We start from the raw sequence: 16,888 nt of genomic DNA, 5'->3' as shown, positions 1-16,888 counted from the left end.
ATTCATGCCCAAGAAAAAGACCTGCATGACGGTCAACAATTACATGGCGTTCATTTCCTGATCAGCCTGCATATTTTCAATTTCAAACATCGATCCTAAACATCCATGAATAAGTAATTAGTGTTTATTTGGGATTGGACCAAATCAATATTAAATCAAATGAATTAATCATTCCACTAGCTAACTGATTTGGTCGATTTGGTTGCGTGTTCAATATCTGCCAGCATTATTTAATGTGTTAATTAAATAGACTTGCCAAGTCTTCGTTGATCTTATCTGTGCCAAGAAAAAAATATGCACATATAGAACGGTTCGGTACTACAGACTCCCCCTCGCTCGGTCTATAAATAGACATGTTTCCATGCAACATATCTCACCTCTCACCCAAGCAAGAATACACAAGCCAAAAGCAAGTGCTAGAGACATCCTCAAACATGCAGATCATGAAAGCTAATTACCTCGTAGCAGCTGTGGCCCTTTTGGCTTTGGCTTGCTCCCTTGCCTCTGCCTATGACCCTAGTCCTCTGCAGGACTTTTGTGTTGCAGTCAAGGATCACGCTTCTGCTTGTACGTAAACATTATGATCATTACTACTATTATTATCATTACGTTCTGCATAGAAATCCTTTCGATTGTTTATCTCATGTTATGAATCTATAGATTAATGTAATGAACTATACTTCCAATTTTTGCATTATATGTACGTTTATGTTATTTTCCATTGTTATGGGAAGTGTCTATACGTCCCATTTGTGATGATGACACACTACTTTTCTTTCTCTACAGTATTTGTGAATGGAAAGTTCTGCAAGGATCCAAAACTTGTCTCAGCCAATGACTTTTTCTTCCCAGGACTAAATGTTCCCAGAGACACCTCAAATCCTCTTGGGTCGAACGTCACTGCTGTGAATGTGGACAATCTAGCAGGACTCAACACCCTAGGCATATCCTTGGCTCGCATTGACTTTGCTCCATATGGTTTGAATCCTCCCCATACCCACCCACGTGGCACTGAATTTATCATTGTCTTAGAGGGTACTCTCTACGTTGGATTTGTCACGTCCAATGGAGACGGTAACCGGCTCTTCACCAAAACGCTATACCCAGGAGATGTCTTTGTATTCCCAATTGGTCTTATTCACTTCCAGTTGAATGTGGGAAAGATCAACGCAGTTGCCTTTGCTGGTTTGAGCAGTCAAAATCCAGGGGTCATCACCATTGCAAATGCAGTCTTTGGATCTGACCCAAAAATAAATCCCGATGTTCTCACCAAGGCCTTCCAGGTGGACAAGAATTTGGTGGAGTACCTTCAGAAGCAGTTCTGGTGGAACAACAATTAGAGAAATGTTTGTAAAAGCCATAACGATCCTGCATGCATGGTTCGAATAAATTAAGATTTCCTATGTTTCAATTATTGTAATGTCGTAAAATTAAAATAATGATGAAATAAGATGGTATCTTATGCACTATCTTCTCTCTCTCTCTCTCTCTCTCTCTCTCTCGTTCTTTTTGGGTAACAGTGCATATAGATATGAGTTTTGCTACATACAAGTCGCGTACTAATATGCGTACCAATACTGATTTTTTCATACTTAAAAGTTAAATTAACACTGTTTTTAATAAAATTTACTTTTTGATCAATTACAATAAATTAGTGCACATGTGTGTTTGCAACTAGACTTTTTCTTAATAATATATACACACGAAAACTGTATATAGATTATTTTGCTTAGTTATCGCTTTCAGACATCGATTCCATATGCTTACTTCTTATATAGCGATATTCTTCTCAAGGAATTATATACAAAGAAAAATATGTTCAAATAGAATATTATTATAAGCTCGAAGACTGGTTAAAGAATGGGTTGAACACGTGCATATATGTTCCTTGAGACCACATATCCCTATATATGTGCACAAAAATTAATATTGTCATCACCGTCGACTTAGCTAAACTACTTGGCCGGCGTACTACGGAGACAGGAGTAGTCGGACCAGGAGTAGTAGCAGTACTCCATGAGAAACCCACATGCATTTTGGGTTGTTTTACTTGTGTAGTTTTTTTTCTTTGGCCACCGCTTCTTCCACTTTTTTTCTATTTTGATATATTTGAGAAAGGGAGTTTCAAAGTCCCGACTTCTATTTTGGAAGCTGGAGGATATAACAATCAGGCTAGAGGCATTTGGCAATCACTTCTTTAACTTTTCTTGCACAGTCCTTCTGAGTGATTTTCTGGCTCTATCAAAGTGTTTAAATCAGAGTTTAAAAATATATGGATTAGTCAAAGCTCTCCAGGATCCAGCTATTATCACGTTTACGTTTAGTACGTATGGATAACCTCGTACTCCCGAGTCCCAAGCCCCATCTCTAAAGGGTTACTTTGGCTTAATCGACTCATAATGCTAGTTTTTTAATTCTTTTAACTAAAATACGATGAATTCAGTGCATTAAACATCTTTTCAGTCTTTCGCAACCAATATACAGAGTATCACAATCAGAACGTACGATTCCTTTAAATTCAGCATATAATTTTCATGATTTTTTTAGTTGCAACTATCGACCAAAACTTTGAGCAACCGCTGAAACAATACAAAATCCCTGTCAAAACGGGAATGGCTCGAGTAAGCAAAAGCTACGATATAATATGAGGTTACTTTACACATTCCCATTAGAACAAATGATTGAATAATATTAGACACAGTCATGAATTATGTAAATATCGATCACTTTTATTGAAAAAAGTAAGGTTTATTATTAAAAATTAATTTTTTGATCATATGAATTCTATATTTACTAACTTTTTTCAAAAAGAATATGCGATACTTGCAAATTTTATAACTGTATTTCTTTTCAACTTTATGGTAAGAAATAAGAAGTTCAAAACAACAATTTTTTTTTTTATATAAAAAGAAACCAGCATCAAGAAGGAATAAGAGGGTTAATTAATTGACTAGAGTAAAACAATAAGAGTAATATTAGATGCAGTACTCATAAAGTGTACAAACGCTACGTACTTATTTTAAAAAATAGTAAAATAAATCGTTAAAGAAATAATTTTTTTATATGAATTTCATATTTATCTATTTATTTTTTCAATTATAATGCAGTGTATGTCTGGCAGTTGCAAACTCTACTAATATCTCTAACATTTTTCAAATAATATATGTACCTCGCACAACGCGCGCATGTACCGCTTTTGCCTTTAATCAAGCTAAGGCAGTTTGACCCTAACAACCATTTTCAATCTTTGATGTTGCAGATCATAGGCCGTAAAGGGAAGAATGGATCAACATGAGACTAGATGCCACTTCCGAAAAGAAAATATAGATTATCATCATTACTGATGCTGGACTTTTGCAACTAGCGTACGCCATTTTAAACCCGGCCACCTTGCCTTTCTTCTTAATTATGAACATTTACTTATTAATTGGTAATATATTCATGATTTTTCTGGAAGCGAGCAAGTGAGGGCAGGTATCAAGAAAAGTTAGAATAAGTCATATATGTCGAACAAGAATATATCAAATGCCTTGGCATATTTAGTAATTGGCCGGTACGTAGTTGCTAGTTCTAGGAAATCATGAATTCAAACTACTACTATGTAAAAATATTCTATACATGAGATGAACAAACACTTGATCAGCTAGCACGATAAAAAAATAAAATAAAAATAAATAAAAAAACTGGCTAGCTCTATGAGATAAGAACAAATAATATAATAATTGGATTTAGGGGCCAGATATGTGTGAAGCAAAGTTAATATATCTAGATTTTCAAGTACATTCGATTTTCCTAGAATGCTCAAAATGATCATAGAATTTCATGCCTGAGAAAAAGACACGGTCAACTAATTACATGGTCAAATTTGCGTACTTATTTCGGATTGGGCCAAATCAACAAATATTAAATGATCAAGTAGTGAACCATTCCATTAATTTGATTTGGTCGATTTGGTTGCGTTTTCAATATCTACTGATCACATTAGTAATTAAACAAACACATAAAGAACAATCAATAATGGACTAAAGGTGCTTGAGGAAATGACAATCTGAGAGGAAAAGTTTCCTTCGTTTTTTGCACTCACCAACCCACTGTTCATTACATCCGTGTGCTATTTATATTAGAGAACTATCCAAAGAATCAGATTACATCAATGGTGCAGATTTGCACAAGAATTGAAAATGATATTCTAGACCTAGGACACTTGTAGCTCTTTCATTGGTTCTCTTGAAGATGCTTTTGGCAGAGGCTCTTTTGTAGCCGTTGTGCAGGAGTCTGTTGTTTGCTTCTGGCAGTGGTCTGTGCTGTCTGGTACAACAGTTTGGGTGTGAGCCTTGCAATGCACATTACCATGCATTGTGGCTGCAGAAATTGTCGTTGTTTCAATAGCCCCCCCACGAGTTAAGCGGCACCGGAGAGATGGTGAGGCTTGACCGAAGTAGTTGAAATCGAGCACTTGAGAGAGGCTTGGTAAAAATAACTGCAATTTGATCTTTAGTGGAAACAAATGAAACTTTAAAGGTTTTGGCAGCCACTCGTTCACGTAGAAAGTGATGATCTAAGGCTACGTGTTTGGTGCAAGAGTGCAAAACATGCATAGACCCATTCGGTACTGCAGACTCCGGCCCCCTCGATCTATATATAAATAGACATCATGTTTCCATGCAACATATATGACTCATCCCTCATCCGAGCAAGAATACACACGTACAACGCTAAAAGCAAGTGCTAGAGACATCCTCAAACATGCAGATCATGAAAACTAAGTACCTCGTAACAACTGTGGCCCTTTTGGCTTTGGCTTACTCCCTCGCCTTTGCCTATGACCCTAGTCCTCTACAGGACTTTTGTGTTGCGGTCAAGGATCCCGCTTCTGCTTGTATGTAAACATTCTCGTTACTATTATTATCATTGTATTCTGCAATAGAAATCATTTCAAGCATTTGCCTGAATTGTTTATCTCATGTTATGAATCCATATATTAATGTAACCATACTTCCATTAATTTCTGCATCATATGTTTATGTTATTACCCATTGTCTGTATGTCCCATTTGTGATGATGATATATATAGTACTTGTCTTTTTTTTATAGTATTTGTGAATGAAAAGTTTTGCAAGGACCAAAACTTGCCTCAGCCAATGACTTCTTCTTCTTAGGACTAAACGTTCCCAGAGACACCTCAAATCCTCTCGGGTCGAATGTCACTACTGTGAATGTGGACAATCTAGTAGGCCTCAACACCCTAGGCATATCCTTGGCTCGTGTAGACTTTGCACCATATGGTCTGAATCCTCCCCACATCCACCCACGTGGCACTGAATTTCTCATAGTCTTAGAGGGTACTCTGTACGTTGGGTTTGTCATGTCCAATGGAGATGGTAACCGCCTCTTCACCAAAATGCTATATCCAGGAGATGTCTTTGTATTCCCAATTGGCCTAATTCACTTCCAGTTGAATGTGGGAAAGACCAACGCAGTTGCCTTTGCTGGTTTAAGCAGCCAGAATCCAGGGGTCATCATCATTGCAAATGCAGTCTTTAGATCTGACCCAAAAATCAAACCCAATGTTCTCGCCAAGGACTTCCAGGTGGACAAGAATTTGGTTGAGCACCTTCAAAAACAGTTGTGGTGGGACAACAATTAGAGAAATGTTTGTAACAGCCATAGCGATCCATTGCATGAATGGTTCGAATAAATTAAGATTTCCTAGTATTTTTCAATTGTTGTAACGTCATAAAATTAAAATTATATTGGAATAAGATGGTATTTTATTTATGCACTATACAGCTTAGAGAGAAAAATTTTACACCTTGGGATTACAATACTAATAAAACAATCCTAATCAAATTGCAAAAACCAACCTAACCGCTTTTTAATATTTCATGGAAAACAACTTATTTAAGCTTACGTATAAAATTAAAAAAGGAACACTTCACAAACAAATTTTTGATTTCAAATTGTATCACCACCCATTCTTTCTCTATTTTAATGAATGGTACTAGTAAAGGGTACTTCCAATTATCGTGGAGGTTGAGACAAGGGGACCCGTTATCCCTATACTTATTCATTATTGTTGAAGAAGTACTAAGTCACTTACTGAATAAGAGTGCTAAATATGGCAAGATTCTTGACTACAAAACTCACAGAGGATGAATTAGAATTTCTCATCTTTTGTATTTAGATGATCAAATGCTTTTTTTGAATGGATCCAAAAAATATTTGAAGGCGCGCATGGATACATTACGGTTATATGAAAATATTTCTGGTCAGAAGGTGAAACATACCAAATATGCAATGTATTTTGCTAAGTACACTTTCACTTCTCGAAAGACAATTGGGCTTCAAACAACAGGGTTTCATGAAGGTTCTTTCCCCTACTTATATTTGGGTGCACGAATATGCATAGATAGTATATGAGCTATTCATCTTGAGCCATTAATCCAAATAGTGCAAATGAAATCAGCCTCATGGAAAGTCACTCTCTAAGGGGGTAGACTAGTGTTATTAAAGCATGTGTTATCCAATATTCCTATTCATCTCCTAGCAGTGCTTAATATGCCTCGTATTATGCTACATAAAGCTTAATTAGATTTTTGCAGACTTCTTGTGGGGTAGCAAGGATGGCAAGAAGAAAAATAAATGGGTGGTATGGGAAAACTTTGCAAGCCTTCAGAAGAAGGTGGGATCGGAATACGGAAGTTAGAAGACATGGAGAAATCCCTATATATCCTCCTCGATCAATTCTTCTATGAATTGATCACATTTTTGGAAGGCCTTAAAACCATTGACGAAATTGTTTATAAGGAGATCTAGATGGATTATTAATAAAGGTAAGATATATTTTTTGTTTGAAAATTGGTCGTCCTTGGGAATACTTGGTGAATTTTTAGATATTACAGGTCCCTCTATGAAAGTATACTCTGAGATGGGAGGAAATTGGAAGAAAATGCAGGAGCTAGTGGGGAGTACCATTAGTGAAGAATTGAAGCTACAAAATGTCAAGATTGCCTCAGGTCCCAATATTCCTATATGGAGAGCTAAACAAAATGGGAACTTTTCTACCCTTTCAGCTTGGCAAAATACTTATGAAAGTAGAGACAAAATGGCGTGGGCTAAATGGATTTGGCATGGTTTACTGCCTTAGAAAAGCTGTACTTTTAAGTGGAGAGGTATGTATAAAGGCTTGCCTTTTGACCAGAATATTATGAAGTTGAATATCGCTATGGCCTCTAAATGTGAATGTTGTAAAGTGGCTGCTTATGATTCTTTGGATCACTCACTTCTAATGGGAGAGATCCCTCATTTTGTTTGGATGTTCTTTGAATCAGCTCTGGGTTTGAAAATTGGGCCTACTTGTACCAAAGAGTGAATACAACAATGGTTGTCCAAGGCTACAATGGTATCTCATATCAATGTCATGTTTGGAATTCTTCCTTCTATTATCAGCTGGTTTCTATGATTTCACAAAAGTAAAGCCCGCATGGAGGGGTTTGTTGAAACATGGGAGCATAATAAGATCAAGAATTTTTTAGCTTAAATGATACATACAAAAACGACTAAATCATTTATCAAGTGTTTTCATAGTGTAGTTTTAAAGCAACTTGGCTTATTGCATGTTAAGAATAAGCAAATTCAGATTTTGAAATAGATATACTCGGCACAAGATTTTGCTAAGTTTAATGTGGATGGGAGTAAGATTGAAGAAGCGGGAATCCTTATAAATGCGAAAGGTCACATGATATTTGCTTTTTTCAAATATTATGGTACAAGTTCCAACAATATTGTTGAGATCCAAGCCCTCTTGGATGGTTTGAATCTCTATGTATAGATGGATATAACTCATGTTGAAGTGGAAACTAATTCTAAAAATATGGTAAATTGGTAGGAAAAGGGTGGGATTGTCCCTTGGAGGAGTTAGAAGTATTGGAATGAAGCTAAACTGAAGGCGTGCTTGATGGTGATGCCCCCAGATTCCGCTTGGGATCAAACGGACATTTAAAGTGTCGGGACATGCAACACAAGGTTACCTGCTTCCGTTCATAACATATAAGATTCAATATTCCTATAATGTATCTAGCATTATGCAATATTTGTAGCGGATAATTTTTTTTTAGCAATACTATGCACCAAACTTATAATATTCCAAATAGTTAAAGCGTAATCCAAGCATACTGAACAAAATAAACATCCACAATTTTAGTACAAGTCTTAGAAGACTGAAATCTCAAAAACATGGGAGACCAGACTCCATATTTATATTACCAAAATACACTATTGAGGAAGTTTGTCGAGTAACTCTTGTAACTCGACTAACGAGGCCAGAATACTGTCTCAAAACTACCTATGGAAGTTGTAAGTTCCTCGCCATGTTTGCAGCGTCTAGTCAACCTCCTCCAGCCTACTAGTGTCCGCTCCCTGCTCTGATCCTGACACATTGCCTACCATTCAGGGAGATTGGTAGTTGGGACTACCACGGTGATATTTGATTACAAATCTCAGTAAGTTAATAGGAAACTTCCACACAGGTTAATAATGCATGCATGACAGTAAAAGCATGAATGCATAATCAAAATCATAAGTAAGTATAACATAACTTGATATATAGCATGGCATAACTGACATAACCTGAACTGAAACGTGAACCGAACTTAGGGGTGGCAATATGTCACACGACCCGTTAACCCAACACGAACACGACACGATAATAGCGGGTTAGGGTTTAGCCTTAATGGGTTTGGGTCAAAACGAGTTGACCTGTTAAGACACGATTGCTTAACGGGTTGATAACGGGTTAACCCGTTTTGACCCGTTATAACCCATTATGACACGTTAAGAAAGTTAAAGTTACAATTATACCCTTATATCTAAAAATAAAATTATTAGAATTTCAATTTCGATATTTTTATTATTTAGATTGTAGTTTTTGACTTATAATTAGTTTTATAATTTTTATAGATATTGTAATTTTAACACTTATATAAAATTATGCTAAATTTAATCAGGTTAAAAAAGTTAATTTCAGGCCTATTCAACTCATTTATATAAATAGCTTAAAATGAGTTGTATTGTGTCGTATTAACCTATTTCGTAATATTTTCTTAATTTATTTGTTTACTTATAAAAAAAAACATATTTCGTAATATTTATTAATGAGTCAAAACGGGTTGACACGACACGACCCGTTATGTTAACGGGTCGTGTTAGGGTTTGAGATTTCGACACGATAAGCTTAACGGGTCGGGTTAGGATTGACCTATATGACCTGTTAACACGATTTGACACGACCCGTTAACACGATTTGACACCCCTAACCGACCTTGACTTGACATAGCATGACATGAACTTGAACGTAAAACATAACATGGACTAGCAACATAACAAGAATGTGAACTTGAAACATAACATGGACTTGAACATAGCATGAACGTGAACATACATAACATAAAGATAAACTTGAACTTAACATAAACCTAAGCATAACATGACATAAACATGAACTTGAGATATAATGTGAATGTGAACATAACATAACATGAACGTAAACTTGAACATAACATGTACGTGAACATAACATGACATGAACGTAAACTTGAAATATAACGTGAACATGAACATAACATAACATGAACATGAGTTTGAACATAACATAAACGTGAACATAACATGATATGAACATAAATTTGAAACTTAACGTGCACATGAATATAACATAACATGAACGTGAGTTTGAACATAACATGATATGAACATGAACTTGAAACTTAACATAAACATGAACATAACATGTACGTGAACATAATATAAGATAACGATAGATTATACTCTTTCACCGTAGTACTCGACAGTACATATCCTTGATGGTAGTTCCAAGCAACGCTTAACATCCTTCTGTAGTACGGCAGATTATACTCATTCACTATAGTACTTGGCAGGGTATCGCCTTGACCGTAACATAACTTAACATAACGGTAGATTATACTACTTCATTGTAGCTCTCGGTAGTGCATGTTATCCTTAACCGTAACAGAACTTAACATAATAGTAGATTATACTCCTTCACTTTAGTATTCGATAGTGCATAACCTTGACTGCAATACCAGGCAGCGCGTATCATCCTTGACCGTAGTACAAATTAACTGATAATTGAAACTTAATTATTCTCAAAATACACAACTGTATTCGAGATGAAACGTGACTGGAATACGAAAGAACAGAAATCCTGACGTCACATAGCATAACTTGAACGTAACTTGAGAGATATGACTTACTTAAGATAGAAATATTTTGTAGTATAATATAACATATAACATATAACATTTCATAACTTGGCATAACATATAATAGTAAATATTACGTGACATGGCATACATGTAATAGACGGCATAACATTATATGACATACTTGTAACATATAGTAACACTTGACATAATAGATTGTGTAATAGATAAGCATTTGTGACAGAATAAATTATGCATAATAGATAAACATGTAATGATGTGGCATGACATGACATATATGATAACATACATACATAAATTATAATTTTCTTACCCATCATACATACACAGTAAACTAATAGTAAGTTAGAAGTTAACTTACCTCGATCATCGCATTCTACGAGCTATAAGAGGGTATTCTAAAAGTTAGAAATTTAATTATTAACAATTAGAAATGTGTAAAAAAGATAATTTAGAGTAAAATTATCATTTTACCCTCTACATATGGGAAAACGACTATTTTACCTATAACTTAAGGATTTCTCATCCTAATTTCAAAAATTTTGAAAATTTACATTCCTTATGTGAATTTTGTCCTAAACTCAAATATCAATTTACAAAAATTCAAAACAAATCACAACTATGAAAAGCACACTATGGCCGAAACATCTATAGACCATTTCTCTTATTTTTGTTGCAATTCCTTGCAACTTTAAAACTCATGCTTAAATCAAAATTTTGCAACAAGAATCTTCCTATCTTAAATTTAAAACCATACTTAAAAAATCCATTTAGAAAAAACTAATAATCAACACCAAACTTTTTGTAAAAAGATCAAAACACTTGAATCACAAGTTTTGATCCTAAATCAAAACATCTCCAAGAATTCCAAAAAATCAAATCTTACTTCTAACATATTCATAAAATCATTCTAAAACAAACCATGCTTTAAATCATCAAACTAAAATCACCAAAATCGCAAAATAACACTTGAAGTTTTTGGTTTTACACTTAGTTTAAAACAGAAACTTTTTCCTCAACTAGTTTTGATAAATCTCTTTATCAATGGTTTAAGAATGTGAGATCTTCAAAATAAAGCATCACATGGTTTGAAAATATGTCCTAAAGAATATCCAACCATAAAACTTAAAATCACATGACTAAAAATCAATAAAATATGGATCTAATCCAAAAATATCAAATGTTAGGTCTAACCAAAATCCTCTTGCATAGAAAAATTATGTCTTTGAAACTAATACTAAATATCTTCAAAATAACATCCTAACTTGAAAATAAAACACTTAGAATCATCATATAAAAATATCAAAGCCTTTAGAGTAAGATCAAATCTTGAAATATTTGAACTTTCTACAAACAAAAACTATTTTTCCACTTTCAGTTTTCAAGTTTCTAGATCTAAGAAAATTTATCATCAAAAATTTTATTCATGCAATAAAACCTCAATGGAAACTCATAAAAATATGCTAAAAAAACTTCATAAAATTTTCGGACCAAGATATGTCCATTAGCTTGGTCAAAAACTCCAAAACATAACATACTCTCTAGTTTTAAGCGCAGAATGACATTTTTATGGTTAAAAATACTTTTGACCAAAACAATGACCCTAGAATGAGACGAATAATATATTTACAGAAGCTACACTCAAAGGCAAATAACTTTTATGAAGGAGTAATTGTATGAAAATACTTACAGATGGTTAAAAGCTCCACACAAAAAAATCTAGAAATCTGTCTGAGAGAGCTCTTTTGAGTTTCTCTCTAAGAATGTGGTGAAGAAGTGATGAAAGGTAAGGAAATGTGTCTTGCACGACTCAAGAATTCTGGAAGGGGAAGATCTGGACTTGAATGACTCTTGATTGGAGGTAGCTATGTGACATAAAGTGTGGAGAATAGTGAGAGGCAAAGGACTGCCTGCTGAAGTTGTGAGGAATGGAGGTTGATGAAGTGGATTCTCCTTCACATCAAGGTACTATTGGGTGCAGCCAAGGGTAGTGGATGGTCTACCATGTGGGGGAGGAAACTTCTTCAAGAAGTTTTTTCAAGGTGGCCAAATTCATGGGCCTTGGTGGGCCTCAACCAAGTGGATTTCAATTTGGGGTTTAAAGGGGGTTTGGTTAGGGTTTGAGATGCTATCAAGTATAAATCTAATTTTTCTTAGTCCAATCAAATTTTTAAGGTTTAAAAGGTTGGATAATGATGTCATAACAATGATTTTATAAATTAATAGCATGTGAAAGTGATTTAATCAAGTGATTAAACACAATGCTAGAAATCGGATAAAAAGCAGTTTGGAGACCAACTTTAAGGTTTAGGGAAACCATTTAGGATTTCAGTTTCAATCAAGTTTTTGGAATTTCAATTGGATTTCAACCATTTAGGGTTTCACTAGGGTTGAAACCCTTTTTGACCTAGCTCAATTTGGTTGATCAGATAAAAAAAGTTTTGCTTAGGTGGCATGATCTCACACCTTAATTTCCTTCACGAATCCACCTGATGGTTCATATTTATGCCAAATGTCTAATACTATTCACTATGTGTGGCTAAGTTCTTGCCAATTGTTCAAATAAAACTTCTCTAACCTAATTTGAACATTCCACACTATGATTTTGAAAACACTACACTTAATACGCTTATCAAGATTACTATTCACTCCAAAAAATGCATAATAAACTTAGTGCTGAAAAATTCTAAATATTCATATTAACCTACAGTAAAAATCGTTTACCAAAACTCAACCCTGAAGTCCCTAAAAATAATTTCACAGTTTCGAACAAGAATTTCGTTCAAAATTATGAAAATGAGTTATTGTCTCATAAAATCCTAAATAATTAACTCAGTCTAGTGGCGCACACCATAATGTATTCTGATACTTCTAACTACTTCAAATAATTAAAATCGCATTTCTATGTTGACAGACTAAAACTTTTGTGATTAGTCGAGTCATGAAAATTTATGGAGTTTTCACGAGATTCCTAAAATCTATAGAAATTCCAACATTGAATTTCTAGAGGGTTGTCACATGATGGTACGGCTCTTTCACTCTTTTATAGAAACGAACCACCTTGTAGATAAATTAGCCAAGCTGAGCTCTAGTGGTAAAGAGTCCTCCTTTGAGAACAACAACAATCTTCCTAAAGATATTTTGGGAGCTATTCAAATGAATCAAGTTGGTTTACACGTAATTCGACATAAATAACAAGTTTGTATGCAGGTTTGTTTAGTTTTTTATTTTATTAGGGTATGCATCCTGTTTCTTATTTTTTAAAATGGTTTTCTTAATATCTTATATAGTGCTTAGTTTTTTATATGAAAAATTCTATATACCATACTATCATCCTATTTGCATCATACCAAGTAAGATATGATACATTTACTGCTATTGAATGATTATTTATTGCATGTTTCTTTATCATCAAATAGTGATAAATACGTCACATCATATATAGTAAGATGCAAGTGGGATGGTGGTGCGATGTATATCATTACTCTTTTTATATAGTTGTTTTCTATGCCTAGGTTTGGATTTTATGACTATTTGTAACCCTCAGGTGTCTAAATATAACCACGATATTCCTCTGCCATAAGTGAGGGATATCGATGAAGTTAAGATACCATCATCTTCTAAAAAAAATTGTGTAAGCGTATATGAAAACCATAGAGTATGTTGCTATTAATGTACAATATGTTGAGAAGATCTTATCGCCTTTTAGACATGGATTCCATTTTCTTATTTCTTAGCAATATTCTTCTAAGGAATTACAAAGAAAAACATGTTCATTTTTTAGCCATTTTGACTCTTGGTCTGACCTGACCCACCGACTAGGGTTTACTAATCCAAACCGACCAACTAATCGGGGTTTACTCTATATTGTATTAAACTCTTATATGGCCGCACTATATCTTTGATTTTCTTTGGAATAAAATTCTCTAGAATTCTATGGATGTAGGCACGTTGTCGAATCACGTAAATCTTGTATTGTGTGTAATTGATTTTATTTTTTCTTTACTTTTCTCTTATCGTTCCTAGCAGTACATGGTCCTAGAGACCACATGTTCCTGTATGCGTCCACAAAAATTAACACTATCATAACCATGTCAGCTGGACTACTTGGACTTGTTTCCAAAGTAGTTGAATGACCGGGAATACTACAAATTAAGCACTACAACAAGTTTAACTTTTAGGGAAGAAATTTAAATTTCATTCTAAAAGCGGCTCGAGTTGTAAATACTGTTCAAAAAACAATTTATCTTTCGAATAATAATATATAGAGACGAAATCAGTTGTCCCTAAAAATGTTTGCTTGTTAAGATGGTTTACTATATCCATATGAGTTGTGTCAATTTCTTTCAAATAATACCAAACCCGTTCGAATGATAAGAAATATGTTCAAACAGTGACAAATGTGTTCGAACAATTACAACTATTTTTTTCTATTTATTCTTTACTTTCCTCTTATTGTTCCTGGTAGTAAATGGCCCCAAAGACCACATGTTCCTATATGTGTTCTAAAAAATTAACACTGTCATAATCATGTCAGCTGGACTGTCATAACAAATGTGTTCAAACAATTACAACTACGTTCAAACTATCTTAAATTCATTCGAGCTATATACATACGTTCAAACGGATTATATCTCATTCCAATGCAAATTTCAACCAAATATTGCCTAGAAAGTAGAACAATTCACAAACTTTGTTCAAACAAGAAAATTTTCCTTTCAAACAGTTTGGTTATGTTCGAACGCATTTGCAATCTGTTTAAATGGTAAAATTTGACCAGGATTTGAAACGCTTTAATTTTTGAAATTTTACCATTCGAATGTTTTTTAATTTGTTTGAACAATCTACAATGTCTTACAAACACATAAAGAGCCTCAGATTTTAAGAATTTTAATTTGTTTGAACAATCTACAATGTCCTACAAACACATAAAGAGCCTCAGATTTTAAGAATTAAGTCTGGAAATTTTACAGCTGAGAGAGAGAGAGATCAGGTGGGTGGTGTTCTCGTGTAGTAGGGAATGGGAGGAATCATTTTTGCCCACAGGTTTTTTTTCTCAGGTATGTGCTTCATCTCCTTTACGTACCGACTCTCTCTCTCTCTCTCTCTCTCTCTCTCTCTCTCTCTTTTGTGTTTTTATTGCTATTGCTTCATCTCTGCACATCTCTTAGGTTTAGAGCTCAATAAACTTTCCTTGTCTTCTTTAGAAGAAATTTCTCGCATTTGAATAGACTTTTCTTGTGTATTCATGCTCTATTTTATATTCGTGTGTGGCAGCTTCGTTATTTCGGGAGTAGGTAATTCTTTTTCCATTCAAACATGCTCAGCTATTGTGTTGCTCCGCTCTATCTTTGTTCTAGTTTCCTCTGTTTTCTCTTTGTTTCTTTCTCGACCTTATTTTTACTTTATCGTGTCTTTGAGGGTTGGTGTTTTTTGTTTTATTGAGTTTTTGCCTACTTTATTCCATCTTATATGGCGATTGATTTCTAATTTTCTTGCTTCATTTTTGTGTGGTGGCAGTGAATTTTGAATGTCCATAGAGGAAAATTAACTTTTTGTTCGATTCTGGGCTATCATGTTAGCTTTTCTCTATATAAGCAGTTGGTAGTGACACCAAACCTTCAATGCCTACATAAAATCAGGATAAGAAGTTACATCTTAGTTTATTTTAAATTATATTCCAATTCTTGTTTATCTATATTACAACTTGAACGGAGATGTAGATTATAAATATATCTTTGAAACTTCAAATTAAATCGTATAATATTCAATATAGATAGACACTTTAATATACATCTATGGGGAACTTTTAACAATTTGTTGAGCAGCTAGATCTTTTGTACGTTTTTGCAAATTTTGGACTGATTCTTTTATTAATTAATTAGTGCTTCATTCTCAGGTGGTCAAATGCTTTGAGAGCAATGTTCAAGATTAGTACAGGCTGGTTTGGATACCCAAATTCAAACTATCTCATCTCATCTCATCATATAATCATTATAATTTTCATAAATTCTCACAAAAAATATAATAAACAATTCAATTTTTCAAATCCTAAAACAAAATTAATATTAAAAAAATTATATTATAACAATATTTTATTTAACTTTTAACAAAACATCACATCTCATCTCATACGAACTGCGTAACCAAATGATCAGGCTCATTCCTTTAGGCAATTTCTTATGGGCTGGTAAGTGATATGATCTAGCTATAGTTTGGTTACGTAGAAGTTATTTTTCCTAACATTCTAACAATTGCTAATTACATCAAACATCCTTTAATTTAAGTCATATTCTACACTACAACTTTTTTTTTTTTTTTGTTAGAAGCTTAGCGCGCAACTTGTATATGATGTCATCATAGTTTGGTTTTAAACCTTTGTATTTGTCCAAAACTGAAGATTATTCACATGATTAGGTTTATGACAACTTATTTTTAACTAGTGATTTTGTTAAAAACTGTTGAAAATAGAAAGTGAAAATGAGAGGAAACAAATGAAGAACAGAGTTTGATAGAGATTTGAGGAAGTTTGATTCTCATTGATTCTTTTGTCAATACAAAGGTCACATATATATACATTACAAAAAAGTAGAAAAGTAAAAGCTACTGAAAATCTAACTTTTGATTATCTACACAAGTACAAGCAT

General features: G+C 33.9%; 1 protein-coding gene and 1 pseudogene across 1 annotated transcript; both read left to right on the top strand.

Annotated features, from left to right (window-relative positions):
- Window positions 1-365: 365 nt before the first annotated feature.
- On the top strand, window positions 366-1,469 carry LOC122313010 (germin-like protein subfamily 1 member 13). Its single transcript, XM_043127696.1, has 2 exons — window positions 366-567; window positions 787-1,469. Exons 1-2 carry the CDS (start codon window positions 435-437, stop codon window positions 1,338-1,340), a joined length of 687 nt encoding a protein of 228 aa, XP_042983630.1. The 5' UTR covers window positions 366-434; the 3' UTR covers window positions 1,341-1,469.
- Window positions 1,470-4,627: 3,158 nt separating this feature from the next.
- Window positions 4,628-5,647, top strand: LOC122314099 (annotated as a pseudogene).
- Window positions 5,648-16,888: the final 11,241 nt, after the last annotated feature.

This window comes from Carya illinoinensis, chromosome 6 (genome assembly GCF_018687715.1).
Source record: "Carya illinoinensis cultivar Pawnee chromosome 6, C.illinoinensisPawnee_v1, whole genome shotgun sequence".
Classification (NCBI taxonomy): domain Eukaryota; kingdom Viridiplantae; phylum Streptophyta; class Magnoliopsida; order Fagales; family Juglandaceae; genus Carya; species Carya illinoinensis.
Note: the sequence above shows the minus strand (reverse complement) of the source record. Positions and strands in the feature narration are given on the sequence as shown.